The sequence below is a fragment of the Solanum verrucosum genome, unplaced genomic scaffold (genome assembly GCF_900185275.1).
Source record: "Solanum verrucosum unplaced genomic scaffold, falcon-dt-bn FXZP01000278.1, whole genome shotgun sequence".
NCBI lineage: Eukaryota > Viridiplantae > Streptophyta > Magnoliopsida > Solanales > Solanaceae > Solanum > Solanum verrucosum.
In genome coordinates this window covers 6,716,031-6,735,492 of record NW_026020332.1, presented here as the reverse complement: position 1 = coordinate 6,735,492, position 19,462 = coordinate 6,716,031, and the positions used below count along the sequence as shown (strand labels likewise).

The following is a 19,462-nucleotide window of genomic DNA, read 5'->3' as shown; positions in this document are numbered from 1 at the left end:
TCAAATTAAATTTGATGAAATTAAGAAGAGTTTTAGTACTACAGGTAATTTTCTATTAGAAGTAAGATTTTTAATAACTTGAAAAATAAGATGAATTACATGCTATATCACATTCAAATGCACCTATAAATGCATAATAGAAAGGAAGTGCAGGACATAAATTTAGTCTAGTACTTCTTCCCGTCTAAAAGTATTTTTTCATTTTAGAAGTTTATTGTTCTTAAAGACACAATCACCCTAATTGTGAAAAAAATGACACATAATAACTAGAATACTTGATATTTTCTTAAGAGGAGTGTAAAAGAGAAAAACGGAAAAACACGATAAATAATTTGTGACGAATGGAATATAGCCAGTAATTAGAGAAATAAGAATATAGTACCTTGGACAAGAGATATATCAATGATTGCATATGATTTCTAGCAACAGAATCTCCAACAAAAGCAATTGATTTTCCTCTAACAATTTCAAGAAATTGATGTGCATCAAATATTGGTAGTTCACATCCATCTGGTTTCCATTTCCACTTGAAAAAATCAGTATCAGGCCTACCATATTTAATTTCATGCAATTTTGATATTCATAAATTGCATTACATGACATGTTTGTATAATAAGTCCCTTCTGGATTTGGTACCCATTCTCCTAAAGATAAGTCACAATAATCTTCTATATTATTATTATTATAATAATTAATTTCTGAGATTTTCTTCTCAAAATAAGGATAGTAAAGGGTGATGATGATTGTAAACAAGAAGAAGGTAAGGCCAACAAGAGTAACAATTTTGGTAAAAACCTTACTTTGGGTTTGTGGCCTCATGATGAAAGCTATTGTACTTAAAACTTCAAGGAAATACTTCCATTATATATAAAGAGATGTAGTGAGTGAATAAACATTAATTTATACCACTCTCATCCCAAAATAAGTAGGTGTTTGGCCATGCAATATCATATCACGATATGGAATTGTGAGATTGAATCAACGTTTGAATGTTTTAGCAATAAAAAAAATTGTCCATAATAAGTGTCACTTTACAAATTCAAACACAAAAGTTTGTATGTTTTTCCAACTATACTCTTATACTCCATTTTTATATATAATAGTGTTCCAACTTTTTTTATTGATTTCTTAATAGACGAGATTTTAGTTCAAATGACACTTGTTTCTTAATGTACATAAATTTTACTCTTATCGTTGTAAGGTAGATTCTCGATTTAAAAGAAATATATTTGACGTAGGAGAATTAGAAAAAACGCAAATGTACAAAATTAGTATTGCAACAAATAATATTAAAACAGAACTAGTGTATAGCATATTATTATGCATTTATTTCTACCCCTAGGTCAAAACTCAAAACTCAAAAGAAACTCTAAAAGAGAGATTTTTTATAGCAAAAAGGCAAATGAACTGAGGAACTTTTTTAAAAAAAATTATTATTTGTAATATCACATATTTTTCCCTTTCTTTTAGGGTAATTTCCCCTTTCTATACAAAAACGACCAAAATTACTCTTGACAACTCTGAATAATAACTAAAATGAAAAAACACAAACCAAAAAATAGATTATTCTTTTTTCACTATCAATTTTTTCCCTTCTTATAGGCCAATTACCCCCTTTCTGTACCACAACAAACAAAGTACTATAACAATTGTGAATAATAATTATAAAAAAAAAAAAAAGTTTTTCTTTAGAAAAATGGCAAATAAAAAAGATAATAAAATATTATCTATGACTTTCCTCCCTTTTCATGAGTTCAAGTAAGAAATCATTCCACACATCAATTGGGCCTGGCAAACACCAATGGACACAATCATTTGAAAATGTAACATTTGGTTTGGGCCAATGTCCATATTTACTAGGATGACCATCTGCTCTCAACAACATTGCTTGTGTTGCATCAAATAGCCTAAATTTCAAATTTCTCATTTTTCCTTGTTTTTGAGCAACCATAAGTTCTTGCAATTGAATCTTGTAAAACTCCAAGTTATAATCATCCAATACCTTTTCGTTCCTCTTAAATGGGGTCGTCCTAACACAATCTCCTCCTTTATCCCAAACCCCGTCTTCAAAATGAGACGGGGCAAATGTCCTCAGAAACGTCACACCCTTATAATTTTTCAGGCTGTTAATAGTCTGAAAAGCCGTGTGAAAAGCCTTTTGGTAGCTGAAAAATGATGTCATTTGGCTAACATTGGGTTGCGAGCAGAAAAGGCAGCCAACAAGGGTGTGGTTTAAGTAGAACATAGTTGGACGGGAAAACCAATGGCCAGATGAGATGATTACATAATCGAAATCTTGGATTTTGGTGCTCCAAGATTCATCAGGTTCATCTAGATATAAATTAAAAGGTTGATATATGTTATTGGGCTCGGTTTTATTTGCTTTTACCAAATAGGGTGCCCAAAATATGGACATGTTGAAGTTGTAATCTCTATATTCCCAACGTCTATTTTCTTGGTCTGTCGAATTTGAAACATCTATGGGGTACACAACCTGAAACCAAAATTACAACATAGTATTTAATGAATTTTACGAATTGTTATGATAAGGGTGGAGAAACAGCATTCTTGGAAAAGCAGTATACGACAACATGTACTCAGTGAAATTTCACTAAATGGAGTCTGGAAAGGGTAGAGTATACACAGAGCTTATCACTTTCTTGAGAGGAGTTAGAAAGGCTATTTTCGAAAGACCCTCGGCTCAAGTGCATCAAACTCAAGTAAAAGAAGAAGAAAATAATGAAGAAAGCATATCCACTAACAAGAAAAGAAGTGTAAAGTCTACCAGAAAGAAAAAAAATAATAACACTAGCAAAATAGTCTGATAATCGAAACACAATACTAAAACAAGAAGCACAAGGGTACGACTAGTACTACAACATGCACCAACAAATCTAAACATACACACAACAAGACAACATTTCATCCCTACTAAAGCAATATACTACCACTAAATTGAATATGATTTTGTAACGTATGTAATATATTATAGGCAAATAAAAAGGACCACTTTATTATACATCACAAGTAGAGTTGTCAATACATATTAAAATCAAAATCGAATATATATAGCTAGCAGTGGACAACTAGTTGATTTGGACATCGACCCTTTACTCCTACCACAACTAATGTAGCTATCAATATGATTAAAAATGGGGTAACTTTTTGTGTTCCAAAATTTTTGATATGTCATTGTTTTGATAATCATAGTAGATTGAAACCTAACCATTTTCTTGTATCCATTATTATCGTGCATCGGATGTTCAATTTTTGGCGTTTAGGTAGTTTAGGTATTAGAGTCTCATGTTGGTTCAAAATGTGGACTATGGTTTCCTTAATTCTACGATTTTGGACAATATTCACACCGTAAACTACTTATAGATTTGGATTAAGTGCAAAGGTATACTTTATTAGAGTATAAGTGATAAACTAAATGTGCATTTCCAACTAAAGTCGATGTAAGATAATTTTGTGAATTTCTCAATATAAATACTTTTTGTCTTATGAGTTCTTAATTAGGTTTTGTCTTAATTAAGGTAATATATGTGTGTAAATTACTTCAAATAAGAGGGAATGTTGACTACTATATTTTATTTTATTTATAGGTAAAGGGAATTAGGACAATATACTTAAAGTTACAAATGACAATATTTGGTCTAGTAAAAAGTAAAAACGTTAAGAGAACACTTCACCAAAATAATATGTGAATATATCATTAATTAGTACGTAGATTATAAGATACTGCAAATTAATTAGGTATTAATTAGCTCGTGAATGAGTTGTTAACTTGTTGGTTTGTTCTTGAGCTAAATAGTTATAAATAATTATCGTTAGGATGTTATTTTTATCTTTAAATTTCAAGTCAATGAGAGGGGGGGAAATGTGGAAGCTAGAAAAAAAACGTTCTAGATGACCAAGTTGGGTCTGATTTAGAAGGGGAAAAAACGTGTTAGTACTTTACAATATTGCTAGTGGAAGAAGCATAAAGAATGCCTTTTTCCAAAATACTCCCTCAGTCTCGTATTAGATGGACATCTTACTAAAAATATTTATTTCATATTACTTGATCACTTATTAAATTAGAATAGAATTAATCAAAAAAAATTCATCTACCCCTATAATTAATATGACCTTTGCAAGTTTAAATAAATTCTGAAGATCTAAGAATTTCTTTTTTCAAGAAGCTAATTAATACTCCCTCCATTCCATATTAAGTTAATTTTTGAGGTGTTTCACACCCTTTAAGAAAAGTAGATTAAGACATAAATTGAACCTAGTTTTCCATTTTTACCCTTATTAATTATTGTCAAATTTATGATTAAAATAACTAAATATTAATTAATCACTAATTCCAATACTAATTAATGAAGGGTAAAATTGGAAGAACACTCTAAAAGTAGTCTTGAAAACTGAACAATTAAGTTAATTTGAAAAATAGAAAATGCCTCAAAAATTAACTTAATATGGAATGAAGGGAGTATGAATTAAGAGCAAAATAGTAAAATTAATCAATTTATTAATGATTTTTCAATCACTTAAAATAGAAAGTATCTACGAAGATTAATCATCAACAAAAAAAATATTCAAAATCTAACGTCAGCATAGACTTTTTATAATCCTTAAGAACAATCATGTTGTTGTTTTTTCTTTCACGATTGAATTTCTAGTTTTTGATTTATTAATCCAAAAGACAATTTTTTTAGGATAAATAAATGAGAAGTCGACCAAATTTGAATGTAGAGGTGACTTTATAATTATTTAGACTATTATAAGTATATTTAATTACAAGATCTAACCATGTGGAAATTAATTTTAGATCTAATTAACATGAATAAGGATATAATCAAACCCTTATTACATGTGGAAACTGAAATTATGTCAAAAAAAATTAAAGTCAGCGAAGAACAGTAATTAAGAGATCAAGTCACACCAAAAACACGTGGAATTGATTTTAAAAAAATTCAAAGGTCAGACCATATATATGGAAAGATTCTTAAATTTGGAAACTCTCCTTGAGTGGCGTTTGATTTGTCACTAAATTATAAATTAAAAAAATGCTAATATATACTTAAAAAATAGATCGTAAACTTCTAAATCTTAAACATGGCTATTTATGTTTTCGACGAGCAAATTTGCGATGGAAATCTCATCGGAAATTTATGTTTTTTGAGTACCTCACAATTCTAATAACATGATGCAAAAAAATGCAAATTTGTTATACTTAGCAAGAATACGTGATCTAAATTAATTTGTGAACAACTTTTGTTAGTATACCATTAACTTTCTTGTACTCCTTATTCCCCAAATTTTTTAGTCGGTCTCATAAAAAAATATTAGATTTTATATTTAAAAATAATTTGACTTTAAATTCATATTTACATTTACACGTAATATAATCACACAAAAGTATTAAAATAATTTGACAAAAAAAAATTAAAAGAAAAATCTCTTAAATTTTGTACCAAATAGTCTCACATTATTGAGAATATCAATAATTCATATTATAAAAACTTTTACTCATACCCTACTTTTGCAATATACTTTTTAGGTGAAGGAAATTCAATTAACCTTTCTTGCCTTCAATTCCACCATTGATTAAAGATCAAATAAAATGTTTAACATTAAAAAATCTACATATTAGATCAAACTAAATAGAGGGAATAGTAAATTGATCAGCCGGCCTCCCTCTTTAGGTTTTTCATCCATGTTCGATTCTTGTATTAGAGTTCAATTAAATTCAAATTCACACTGGGAAATTCCACATTGGGTAAAACGCTTCCTAACAAAAGCGACTATGTATCCAAGGAGACTCAAACCCGAGACATCTAATTAAGTATGAAGAAGTACTTACCACTCCACTACCATCCTTATTAGTAACCGGCCTCCCTTACCTACCCCTATCCCACCCCACACACACAAAAAAAAAAAAAAAAAACTCTACATGACAAAAAGATATTATTGATGAGAAATCACCTTAGACAATAGGCATATCAATGATTGCATATGATTTCTTGCAACTGAATCTCCAACAAAGGCCAATGATTTTCCCCTAACAAATTCAAGAAATTGATGTGCATCAAATATAGGCAGCTCACATCCATCAGGTTTCCATTTCCACTTCAAGAAATCAGTATCAGGCCTACCATATTTCATGCAATTTTGATGTTCTTGAATTGTAAAACATGTCATATTTGTATAATATGGAGCTTCTTGATTTTCTACCCATTCCCCTGAAAATAAATCGCATTTTTCATCAGTACTATTAATAATCCTTGCTTCTTGAGGCGCCACGGAGACATGATCATCACTTTTGGTCACGTTAACTTGTTGTGTTGTACTACTATTACTACTATTGTTGGATTGGTGTTGTGTGTTAGAATCTGGAAGTGGTACCAATGAAGAAGAAGAAAGAACTTGTGAGAGTTTTTTAGGGTGCATAGAAGGATAGTATATAGGGATGAGAGTGAACAAGATGGCGAGGGCGACGAAGGGGGCAATTTTTGTAGCATTTTTCTTTCTTGTTTGTAGTTTACCTAATGAATGATCAAGATCTTGAAAATTCATGGAGAAAGAAAGAGAGAAAGAAGAAGAAGAAAAGGAGATGTGGACTTGTGAAAGAAGAAAAAAAGAACTTTTAAAAGTTGCAAATATGTAAATTCAATAAACAAATTATGGCCATGTGTAAGATTAGACTTAAGTAAGACATGAGGAAATTCGTATTGCCGTCCTTCCTTCTTCTAATTTTTAAAATTAGAGTTCAATGTATTTGGATGCTCTGATTTATAAAAGGGAAAACAACTCTTTCTACCGAAAAGGGAAACTATTTATAAGTGGCTATCTCTTATTTTCATATTTCTATTTTTAACTAGTAATGTGTTTGATACCATCAAAGTATATATATATATACACATATTCTGATGGTATCAAAGAGGAAGAACTCGTGATTCAGTGAAAACACTATTTAATTACTCTTTGATACCACTAGAGTATATATATATATATATATTTTGATGACATCAAGAAGGAACATGCAGTGTTTCAGTGAAAATACTGTTTGATATCATCAAAGTATATAGATACTATCAGAGTATATATATACTCTAATGGTATCAAGGATGAAGAAGCAGTGGTTCAGTGAATAGAACAAAGAGCCAATCAGGTAAATAGTTTGGACCGTGGGTCTAATCAGGATAAATATATTAGGTTGTCTCCAATTTAGGTATATACTTTGTTTAATAGATCTAATATGTGCAATTTTTCGGTTTATAAAATTTGTAATATATGTATATAAATGAAGTATGTATTATATATATATATATATATAATACATACTTCATTTATATACATATATTACAAATTAATTGAACTATACATATGGATAATTATGAAAATTTAGTTACTATTTAATAAATTATTGCTTCCTTCTTATTTTCTATGATATAACAAAATTAAAGGGAAGAGTCATATGAAACGGAGGGACTCACTAAAAGGCACAATCCAAAAGGTGTTGGGCATTCAGATCATGTTTTTTTTTCATCTTTTGGGTTGGACAAAGTCTTTTCCTTCTGCATATTTAAATATTACTCCTATTATTTCATTATTCATTACAAGTAAGAATTAAATATGAGTAAAAGAAAGTTAGCATTCCTTTCTATGATGAAACTAAATAGAAATCTCAACTAACAGGGAAGTAAAGGTGGTCCAACTTTATAATCATATAGTTATTCAATAATTGGAATTCTGACTCATTAACACTATATTATATATATTTTAAGTTTGCTTGTCAGCCACAGACCTTCCTAGTGATGTAAATAAAAAGGACGCTTTAAAAGAAGAAAGCAGGATAAAATATAGTATGATTTTTTTGGAATATTTATAAATTTGAATTTGTTCCTTTCTGTCTAACCAATCAATTCCTTCAACAAATTTTTAATTGGGTGAAGATAATGAGAGGTGGAATAATCAACAAAAAAAAAACAATAGGAGGGATTCTGTTTTTAGTAAAAGGCATCTGGTCGTGGTCCAGTTAGTACATATCACAACTTTATTAAATGGGTTTGATTTATTCAATATTCAATTAAATTGTGTTGATAGTATAAACATTATTCAACTTTCTTATTAAATTAAACTACTCATTTATATCGTACTCCTATAGTTCACTAATCACTACTAACAAAAAAGTAAGAACGAGTGACAAACAAATTATGTTGCTAAAAATATCATCATTTTGCTATTTAGTGATAGAATAACAACAGATTTCTCAAATTGGTATTTACTCAGCTAGTTGGTTCTTCTTTTACAGGTAATTAACGAAATTTTATGGCGTAAATTACTCGCCAAGATGTCACATTTCAAATTATAGTTGTCAAAAACTCCAAATATATTTACCACTTAACCACATCATAACCAGTTGGTCTTTCCCAAAACCACAAAGTTTAATTGCCTCAGAAAATCTGTGTCTCTCAAAATTCAGGAAAATAAATCCTTGAAATCATGCGAACTCAATGAGATCAGACACAAATGAAGACTATTCCATATACGGCTAAATAGAAGGCTTACAAAGAATCAAGTTTCTGAACACATCTAATAGTCTTAAAAAGACAAATTAAAAATGAAATGTAAAGCAACACAGATAGAAAAGATTCTTAAAGCAAATCCTAATTAGTTAACTGATTGACTAGGTACAGGAATATATTGTAGACAGTGCAATATTTTGTCAAAGTTGCTCAAGTTTAAAGAAATGAAAGAGAAACCAACTTAAGGAAAAAAAAATGATTTACTTTCCATAAACTGTATGATGCCTGCAGCCTGTAGGAGCCTATAGTAATTTGGTGAAATTAGCTTCAGAATAATAACAAGGTTCAATCATTGCGCAGAAAAACAAGAGTTTAATATCATGAGCCAACGATTTGAGTTTTTAGTATTAGACACCAGGAGAGAAAAATGTTGTAAATAATAAAAATGAAGTCTTAGCTCAGGAGCTTTGTCCATCGAATGATTTCTATATAGTTTGTACTGTTATAAGTGGACAAAGCATGTCCTACATCTCCAGAAGTCAACCTATCCATATACATCCCAAAGGGGGAGGTTGACACCTTGGTTTTCCTCTTCTTTTTTCCTACGGTAGCTTCTAATTTTAAGATCAGCTTATGGCATGTGCATACCTCCAAGCAAGCAAATTACCAGTTACGACGGTAAAGCCTTTGTAGATCCTTGCAGTGTGTGCATGTCCATGGAAACAATGGAGGATCCAGACAATAGGAATGAATACAGAGAGTCTCGCAGAGATGACACTTGACTAGTAGGTCCTCTGGTTCTCGACAAGAGCATTGACAACAGACTGGAGTTCTTGATGACTACATAAACCAAAATAACAAAAAAAAAATGAGCTCGGGAAACTGAAATGCAAGATGCAAACACATAACATATTTCACCCATGTTCTTCTCTTCTTCATGAATGTTTGGATAGACACAAGTTTTAGCAAAAACATTAAAGCAACTCAGGCAAATCATTAGAACATGTAGAATAAATAACACATTGACACAAATTACCCAACAGTCTTCTCATATTGCTGAATCACATATTGAAATAAACAAAAGAGCTGTTTTGCTATTCAATTCTGCCCAGACTAGCCCAAAAGGGCATCTTTTTGATGTACCACTCTGTTACTCTTTTTATTAGGAGATTTCAACCACAACAGCCATTAAGGATAGACAATGACAATACATATGGAATGAAAAGCATGTGTCACCACCAACATTCAGTGCAAATCTTGTTCCATAATTTCAAGTGAGATACTTTAACCTACTTCATTTGCTTTGTTTTCTTGCTATTTTGCAGTTGTCATTACCTTTATATCCTGCTTTGATTACACTTCTTTTGAGCCAAGGGTCTATCGGAAACAATCTCTCTATCCCAAAAAGTAAGGGTAAGGTCTGCGTATATCCTACCCTCCCCAGACCCCACTTGTGGAATTACACTGGGTATGTTGTTGTATTCTTTAACCTACATTTTTGGCTTCAACCTATATTAACTGGATAGAAGTTTTCAACTTTAAAATTGTTTTCTTGGTTACTGGTTTTTGAAAAGTCAACAGTGCCAAGGGGAATAACCCTAAGTTGGCTGTGGACAGGTATGCCTATAAGTAACCATGCTTCAAGAACAGTACGGGGGCAACTCTTTAATACTAAGTTTGAAGAATAAGATGAGCATCAGAAGTAGTGGAAGTAAGATACCCACTTTGATCTATAAAACTGAATAGCATGATACAGGCAACTCAATGTCCCAGTCACACTCATTACACCAAATAGGAAAATGTTTAGGCTATTTATGCATCCAACTTCAAGTGTGATCTTTGTCTGCACCTGTAGGAAGAGAAGGCGCACGGATGCAGAAAAGGTATCCAATAGTATGGTAATACATGTTAGTTGGTGACAATGATGAGATATAGATATTCACATCAATGTACAGCACAAACAAACAGGAGGTGATGTTCTCCACATTACAAAATAGAATGAAAACTGACATTGAACTTACACTAGAAGGTAACCTTGGTGTTACACCCTCGGGAAGTATATATATGTCCGTTTCTGGATTCTGCTCCGGAATAGTTTGGGTGTATATCCTTTGATCAGCAGGAACTGCATCATCAACCTTTCTAATGGCAACAAAACTAGCCTTGCACAAAGGGCATGTTGATACTTTTCTGTTTGATGCCTATGATGAGGGCATTATGAAAGGTAGATATCAATTGAAACAAAAGAAACACCCAAGAATCACAAGTTGCACTTGCATGCATAAATGAAATTATACATCTCATCATGATGACATGCCAAAATTGGAAGTGAATAAAAAAGGAAACTTCCACCAGACAATTAAAAAGACAGATGGGAAATTTACCATATGATTGGCCCATGTCTGGATGCATGAGAAACAAAAACGATGACCACAGGGAAGCACCCCCCTGTATGAACTAAAGTCTGTCCAACATATGACACAGGATAATGCGGTTGATGTAGACACTTTGCAAGTATTACCAGTCTCATTTTGGACCTCATCAATAGCTGGGCATGGCTCTTGTTGATTTCCAGTAAGATTAGAGGAGGCACTTTCTATTTGTAAACTCTGATCACCATTATCAAGAGGTCTGTTAACTTCAGTTTCATCAAGACCATCCAGGTCTATTCTACTTGGCTCTGACTGATAGCAGCTAAAACCAGATCCATGCCTATTGTTCACAGAGATTTCTGGCATTTCAACATCCAAGTTGTAAAATTGTGCTGAAGTTTCAAGTTCCTGACGAGCTTGTATTTGGAAACTATGTTTCCCTGAACCCGAAGTAATCTCCAGAAGATCCCCACTAATGTTCTTCTTCATCAATCTACGACTTCTGCGAGAAGTTTCACAAAATTCAGAACTTCTCTTATTGGATTTAAGGGAAGCCGAAGAGGCCAAATTCAGTTCTTCAATCTACACGAAAAATATTAGGAAAAGAAGAGTATCAACTAAAGTTTCAAAGTGATCGAATAAATAATGACAGTCTGAATGTTATTACCTCTATCCTATGTGAGCCTTGTAAAGAGTGCTCATCGGAACAATATTCGCTGCTGGAAGGGTGATCCTTATTTTTATTATTGACATTTGATTTCCTCCTTGGTCTATCCTTGTATTTACCCATCTCAGGAAATAAATTCTGCAGCCAGTAGCATACAAGCAAGAAATGAAGCTGTGTTTTATACATCTTTTATATAGATGTGTTTCAGCACACATTTTGCAGTACAATATATATCCAATACTTAGAGCCATAGAGATGTTTGAACGAACATTCTAAACAAAAAATATTATAAAATTGGGAATGCAAATGTAAGAATAAACATGCACAATTGATTTAAACTGAATCAATGTGTTGTTTCCCTTAATTACCTAAATCTCAGGTGCTAATTTAATGATAATTCTTCCATTTACTTTTTACTTTTGATTTGCGACTGATCTTTCAGCTCCTTTTACTGAAAGAAGAAAGTGAAGTTTTTGTCTACTGCTCAATCAGACCAAACTTGAAAATTGTATGAGTCAATTGACATAGATGGAACAAAGAAAAGTAAGAATATCTCTATTCAGAAACCCAAATCTATTTTACGTGAAAATGCTAAAGCAACAGAATGATGTAATCAGCCAGGTAAACGCCAAAATATAATGTTCTGAGCAAGAAAACCATCAAGATAGTAGATAAGCAGTGGATAATTGAGTCCAGTATCAATGAGAAATGAAAAACAGATAATATTTTCAGAAAACTGCCACTCAAAAAATGCAAAGGTGCTTTTAAGGTGTTAGTACACGATCTACCACTAGAACGATCTCCTTTTTTGATATTACATAGCCCTTTGTTATAATCTGCTTAAGTTGTTGACATCCCTACCTACATTATTTGATCACTGCATTTGTTAATTCTCACCAGTTTCACTGAAAGAGCCTCGCATTTCACGGCACTTTGAGATATGTATTCAAATCAGAACCGCACAAGAGATTTCAAACTCAGCACATACTGTAGTGATGTTGGTGCATGATCAACTTCTGACCTACATTGCACTAACTCTTTTTGATAAATGACCTAGATTGCATTATAACTAGCCAAGGGCCCAAGGCATACAACATCTACGTCGTGCATAGAAAAAAATTTGTCCTAGACAAAATTTAGCTAAAGGATGAAGTTTGCACTGTGTTATTGATGCGTTTGTCGGGAAACAATATTACAGACGCAAGAATGATTAACATTTCTGAATTATTGTTTTAGTTGTTTTAGTCGAACAGAACTTTCTGAGTGATCTAGGATTCTTATTATTTTAGTTTTATAGGACTTTGTTATTCCTAAAATTTGTTGTCGAGTGTGATGCTTCGGGTGTGGGAATAGGAGCAATCCTTCAACAGCAAGGACATCAAATTGCATTTTTTAGTCGAAAGCTAGCAGACCAACACATGAAACTTCCAGCATATGAACGTGAATTGATAGGCTTGACAAAGGCTGTTCAACATTGGAGGCCTTATCTCTTAGGTCGAGCCTTTCTAATTCGAACAAATCACTACAGCCTTAAATACTTTGTTAGATCAACGTCTTACTACTTCTCCTCAACAACATTGGCATAGCAAGTTGATGGGGTTTGATTTTCAGGTGGAATACAAGGCCGGGCAATTGGATGCTGCTGCAGATGCATTATCACGGCGAGAAGAGGCTGAAGATATGTTATTTGCTATTTCTCAGCCGGATGTTTTGATATTTGAGGAAGTTCGGGCAGAAATCAAGCAGTCATCAATTCTTCAGGAACTTCAAGCTAAAATTGAACAGGGAGAGATGGATGACAATTGGGCGTTTCAAGAGGGTTGTTGTTCTTCAAAGATCGGGTCTATCTCATGCCAAATTCACCATTGGTAACTTCTGTGTTGTCTGGGATACATGATAGCAAACATGAAGGTGTTCAGAAGACCATGGTACGTATTCGCAAGGATTTCTATTGGCCAACTATGAAGACAACTATCAAGGATTATGTTGCTGCTTGTTCAGTTTGCCAACGTAATAAGGCTGTTAATTTGAGCCCAGAGGGACTGTTACAACCTTTACAACTGCCTAATCAAATTTGGTCGGATATATCCATGGATTTTATAGATGGCCTGCCAAAATCAGGAGGTAAAACAATGTTATTTGTGGTGGTGGACAGGTTCTCTAAATATGCGCATTTTATTCCTCTTGCTCATCCATATAATGCATCATCTGTAGCAAGGATTTTCTTTGAGAATATTGTTCGTTTGCATGGTATACCAGAATCGATTGTCAGTGATCGAGATGCCATCTTCACTAGTTCGTTCTGGAAAGAATTGTTTCGTTTATGTGGGACTAAATTACACTTTTCTTCAGCTTATCACCCACAATCGGACGGTCAAACTGAGGTTGTTAATCGCATGATCGAGATGTATTTCCAATGCTTGGTGGGTGACTGTCCTACGAAATGGATAGACTGGATTCCCTTGGCTGAATTTTGCTACAACACTTCTTACCATTCAGCACTTCACACATCTCCATTTCAAGTTGTTTAGACCAAGCATTAATAGATCAAGATGTTGCCTTACACAGGATATTCGAGCTAAGCTTCAACAGGCGCAACACAAGATGAAAATAGTTTATGATAAGGGACATCGCGATGTGGAATTTTCTCCAGGATCTTATGTGTGGTTACGGGTGCATCCATATCGCCAAAAAGCTCAAGCTAGTCGTGTCTATCATAAGCTTGCACCAAGATATTATGGTCCTTTTGCAGTCTTGAGGCGCATCGGTTCAGTTGCTTATCAGCTCGGTCTACCTGCAGGTTGCAAGCTTCATGATGTGTTTCATGTATCACTTCTTAAGTCATTCAAGGGTGAGGTACCTGCAACTCCACCTTCTCTTCCACCCGTTCAAGAAGGACATGTTGTTCCCACCCCTTGCTCTGTGCTTCGATCGCGTCTTAATCGTGGTAATTGGGAAATTCTAGTCCAGTGGTACAGCATATCCGTTGAGGACTCTACTTGGGAGAAAGTGCATCATTTTACATCTGTCTTTCCAGACTTCAAGCTTGAGGACAAGCTTTGTTATATTCTAGGTGTTTTGATGATCCTCACAAATACAGGGACCCGGTTCCTGCAGAGTGTTCTCATCCAGATTCAAAATGGGATACAACTGTAAAGCTGTCATGTCAGGTGGTAGGTGAAAAGTGCAGTGTTACTGCACCAATAGGAAGAGCGGACAAGATTGTCTATTTCAGTGGCTCACAAATGTAGGGACCTAGTCCCTGGCAGAGTTCTCTCCATCAGATGTATAATGGTGTACAACTATAAAGTTATCCTGTCAGTGGGTTGATGAAGTCGTCAGCGTACAGCGTACTTCACCAATAGAAACAGACGGAGTTGTTTGTCCAATGGACAATAATTCTTTTTGGTCGATACAATCAAAATGACAAACAACAAGAAGATTTATTCATTCAAAAGAGGAAGAGAGTTAGCAAGTCTTCTCAAGATCTCACAAAGAGCATTGCAAGGGACCTGGTCCCTGCAAGACTACGTATGTGAAAAGGACGACAAGATAGCTGTCAGAAAAGCTACCACCTCTGATGTGGTAGGTGCACGTCTTTCCAGAGAAGCAGGCTTTCCGCCATGGGCGGTCCCAAGAAGTTTGTGTCCTTTTGATATAGTTTCTTCTCCAAAACACAAACTCAAGATTTGGCAAACAAAAACTTGGATTTTCTCTGAAAATTCATAAGCTTGAAAAGAAGGTCATCTTCAAGGAAGAACACTGCTCAACTCAACAAAGGGACCTGATAAAGTGCTGAAAAGTCTTTGTTGTATTTTGAGCTTTGTGTCTTATGTGCTTAAATTGTAAATCAATTCCTAAGCTATAAAGGAATTAGATCTCTGTTCGGTTCATAGAAAGTCTAAGTCAGTTAGGGGTAACAAATTTAGTGGGCAACATTGTTGTTGCTTAGTCAAAGTCTAAGTCATCTAGAGTTAGGTGATTTAGTGGGCAACGGAATTGTTGCTTAGTTAAAGTCTAAGTCAGTTAGGGTTAACTGGTTTAGTGGGCAGTGTTGTATCTGCTTAGTTGAAGTCTAAGTTATCTAGAGTTAGGTGGCTTAGTGGGCAATAGAGTTATTGCCTAGTTGCTTTCTTTGTAGTAGAGTTGCTACATTGAGGGGGAAGGGATTTAGAGGTAAATTCCTAGATTACAAGAGTCTGTAATCTAAATCATTGCTCCGTTTGAGTGAAATGGAGTTTGGGTTGAAATCTTGTGAGTACAGGTTGTGGTTTTCACCGCCCTTGAGCAAGGGGTTTCCATGTAAAACTATTGTGCCTGATTTACTTTGAGAAATTTATTTTCCGCACTTTTACTTCAGCTACTGTTCTTGTTGAGTCAAGGGACCTAGTCCGTTGACTGATAGTGGACACATACATTCCAACAAGCGTTTTCTTCAGGAAGGGAGTAATGTTATTGATGTGTTTGTCAGGAAACAATATTACTGACACAAGAATGATTAATATTTCTAAATTATTGTTTTAGTTGTTTTAGTCGAACAGAACTTTCTGAGTGGATTAGGATTCTTATTATTTTAGTTTTATAGGACTTTGTTATTTCTAATTTATTAGGACTCTTGCTATTGTAAACCTTTATTTAAGAGAGTTGACATTATTAATAAAATAAGTTGGAATTTATCAAGTTTCAAAGATTCGGAACTTTCTCAAACAAGTTCCCAGGTCTGCAATTCCCTGAATGAACTGCAAATTTCAGCAATCATAGGCAAGTCAAGGAACAAGAACAGAGGCTTAGACCTGTCTATTGGACCTGACTTTTCAGTTAATCGTCCAGCGACTCAATCCAGAACTAGGGACCTTAACACACTGCAAAAATTGATTCTAAAATCCAGGAAGAGCAGGCTAATGTGGATCATTTGTCAACCCGAAGGCACATCTTTGAGCTTGAACTGTTAAACAAATGCAATTTGAACTACCTCTTTGAAGTGCGAGATCTATTTTTGAAAATGATAAAGAGCATTGATGAAAAATGAATGCACCTCTTTTAACAAAGTTGAATCCGTCCAAGAGTTGAAATCCTCTTCAGATTCAATATGAATAGCTGGTTTTTTGGAGTGATTCAATTGTATAGTTTCTGTAAGAAGTGTACTATCCAACATTAACGGCCCCACGTCTTGTCCACTGCAAACAATTGAACGCCAAGGGATTAGATTACAGGGACAGAACTGAAGATATAATTGATAGTAAGCAAGCTATACAACCAACTTCCAAATGAGCAATACAGCAGCTATCAGACAGGCAGTCATAAAGAAAGAAATTGCTACATTCTGCTAATAAATTAAATGTTGGTTAATAAATTCTAAGACATTTTGGTCCATGACTTATGTACTTCAGAAGTAAGAAATAAAAATTATTGTGATACAAGCTAAATTTGCTGTTATGAGAAGAATGAAAGAAATAAAACTACAGCTAGATTTATTGAGAAAAGGCTAATAGGATAATGCAGTCATGCATATGCATTTTCTCTTCAGAATTTTTATAAGCGCAAAAAATATTGATTAGCTAATTTTTTGTCTTTTCTTGATTCACAGCCATTAGATGACTAAACAGTGAGATTTATGTCAGTAGGCACCAGAAGCATAAAGATCTCATCAAGTAAACAGCATCAGCAGAACATGTTGTCCTACAGTAATTCTAGATTTCAGAGAAGAATGAATGCTTTTTCCATCAAAATTTCATATTATTTTATCTAGTTCTCTTCAGCTGAAGGGGGCTGCATTTGTTATGAGGAAAACCCTTCTGCAATAGGCATCAAAAAGGTCAAGTCCAGTCCAAATAAGTTTGCCTGGCAAAATAAACACTAGCTATACAAACCAAGAGAATCTTAAAACCAAAAAAACATTGCACTAACCAGTAAGCCAGTATTTAAACTTCCTCCAATTCATTGTGTTTGTTATAATTTGACTTGGCACAAAGTTTAATAAAACAAGAAAGACTTTTGACACTTGTGTGGCTATAACACTTTTGGAACTTGTGGTATTAAACATGTCATAAAATCAGTATGGCTACAAAAGCTACTTCAATAAGGAAATATAGGAATGTTCCATTCTTTTTGGAACGGACTAATAAGAAAATAGTGCCAAGCAAAGTGGAATGGAGGGAGTATACCATTGAAATGTGTAGGGAGCCTCCGGAAGACGTCTTCCTTCCTTAATACAATCTTCAACCCACTTATGGTTGATTATTGACATTTTGAACTTTTTTGCAAGCTCATATTTCTTCCCTTCAAATCTCCAACACACCTAACCAATAGGAGCAGCACACAGTCACACACATTAACACCACATGGATTCACCAAACAACTTGTCTAGCTTTTAGCATTATCCCAAGGAATGGCTCTCACCTTATGGTACCATATTAGCAGAAATTTAACTATGTTGCTCGGCCTCTTCAAAAATGTCAACGAGTGTGTGTCGGATTCGCCAAAAGTAGTGTATTTTTGGAGAATCCGACATGGGTGCGGCATCAAAAGTGAAGAGTCCGCGCAACTAAGGCAGACAGAATTTATAGAAAAGAAATTGATAGTTAAATACTCAAAAGGACCCGACAATTGAAGGTGGGGCAGCAGAAACTTAGTGATATTTCCTATACTTCAATTGGCAGAACCTTTGACCATATAGACACTGTTCTCTGAATAATCTCGGTAGATGGCTTATCTGTGGAATCTTGCAAGGTGAACAAAACCACCAAAGCTCTAGGTTTAGCACAAAAAATCAACTTAGGCTGATTATACTCATAACTGGATTTATTTTAAAGATGGTTGAGCTCACATATAGTGAAGGCCCACATCAGGCAACAATAGCCACTGAGATTAGTCTCGTGACACCAAGGTTGTAATTGTGGCTTCTTGCCCATTGGACCATCCATTTCCCCCATTTTTCGGATTTCAGTGTCGCGATTATTGATCCAAAATGCTATGTTGTCTTCTACTATTAATGATATATAACATACTTTGTTCAATTCTTTGCAGAGTCTAATAGAATTTCAAACTTTTTACATAACAAAGAGAGTAACATTATAAAATTTCCAGGTTTATAATGGAATTCGAATTGTGAAATCCTCACATACCAAATGAGTGATCGACTGATTCATTGAACCGACATAGCTTGCACCACTCTTGTCTATCAACTTGATGAGATTAAACCTCTCGGTACCATGGTATCCACTGACTGTAGCAACCACCGATTCCATGCCTCGGATAGGTAAAGGCCGGCGCTCTGAGTACCAAAAGGAATATGCAGTTCAGAAATATTGTCTACCGGATAAAACGATGAAACGCCTAAAATTAAACCCTATATAGCAGATAAATGTTGCTCCGCAAAGCACAGAAGGTTGTTCTACCTTTGTTATGCCGTCGCTTCGCCTCTTCCTCTTCCATGGAAGCTCTGCAAGCGTAGTGCCTTTGCCGGGAATGGGAAATTTTTGAATTTGTTGATTTGTATGCCGCGGTTTTGAATAAAAGCACGAAAATGTTTTCGGGTCGGGTTTCTCACGGTCTTACAAGACTTAATTTTTCCATGCTGTTATTTTCTAATTAGCATTTACATGTCATATATTCGAAATATTAGATTGTCTTCTACATGTTTTTATCTTGGCCTTTATCTTTGTTTTGCAAAGTCCATACATCCAAAAGTTCACACTTCAAGGTGGAGGATTCAATCGTGTATGAAGAGAATAACACTCTCAGGTGGGTGATTAAATTGGTGAAAATAAGGAGAAATGGTTGTAACTTGTATGTGTATTGTGTTGTAAAACTAAATGGATACCATGTGGGCCATCCCTTTAATAGTCATCACTTGACATACCAAATGAATGCCATGTGGGGCACCCATTTAAGAGGTGTCATCACTT

At 34.1% G+C, this 19,462-nt stretch overlaps 3 protein-coding genes across 3 annotated transcripts in view; all 3 read right to left on the bottom strand.

Moving 5' to 3' along the window:
• Positions 1-19,462, bottom strand: part of LOC125836613 (protein FLX-like 2) — a 167,233-nt gene that overhangs the window by 135,444 nt on the left and 12,327 nt on the right. The gene's annotated exons all lie outside the window — the stretch shown is intronic.
• Positions 1,642-6,633, bottom strand: LOC125836612 (protein trichome birefringence-like 19). The gene is made up of 2 exons (XM_049515804.1): positions 5,974-6,633; positions 1,642-2,494 (listed from the first exon to the last, which is right to left on the bottom strand). Exons 1-2 carry the CDS (start codon positions 6,562-6,564, stop codon positions 1,724-1,726), a joined length of 1,362 nt encoding a protein of 453 aa, XP_049371761.1. The 5' UTR covers positions 6,565-6,633; the 3' UTR covers positions 1,642-1,723.
• On the bottom strand, positions 8,919-19,103 carry LOC125836619 (uncharacterized). The gene is made up of 8 exons (XM_049515812.1): positions 18,953-19,103; positions 18,680-18,828; positions 17,720-17,853; positions 16,591-16,732; positions 11,556-11,693; positions 10,901-11,470; positions 10,538-10,717; positions 8,919-9,356 (listed from the first exon to the last, which is right to left on the bottom strand). The coding sequence occupies exons 1-8, from the start codon at positions 18,987-18,989 to the stop codon at positions 9,180-9,182; spliced, it is 1,527 nt and encodes a 508-aa protein (XP_049371769.1). The 5' UTR covers positions 18,990-19,103; the 3' UTR covers positions 8,919-9,179.

Bases quoted from the DNA above. Each gene is read 5' to 3' on its own strand.
- LOC125836619 (XM_049515812.1), bottom strand. From the start codon at position 18,989: ATGGAAGAGGAAGAGGCGAAGCGACGGCATAACAAAG. The intron at 11,694-16,590 runs GTGCATTCATTT...TACTGGCTGCAG, and splicing joins ATTCAACTTTGTTAAAAGAG to AATTTATTTCCTGAGATGGG. The intron at 9,357-10,537 runs GTAAGTTCAATG...TGGTTTATGTAG, and splicing joins CACCAAGGTTACCTTCTAGT to TCATCAAGAACTCCAGTCTG.
- LOC125836612 (XM_049515804.1), bottom strand. From the start codon at position 6,564: ATGAATTTTCAAGATCTTGATCATTCATTAGGTAAACTACAAACAAGA. The intron at 2,495-5,973 runs GTGATTTCTCAT...TTTTGGTTTCAG, and splicing joins TGATATGCCTATTGTCTAAG to GTTGTGTACCCCATAGATGT.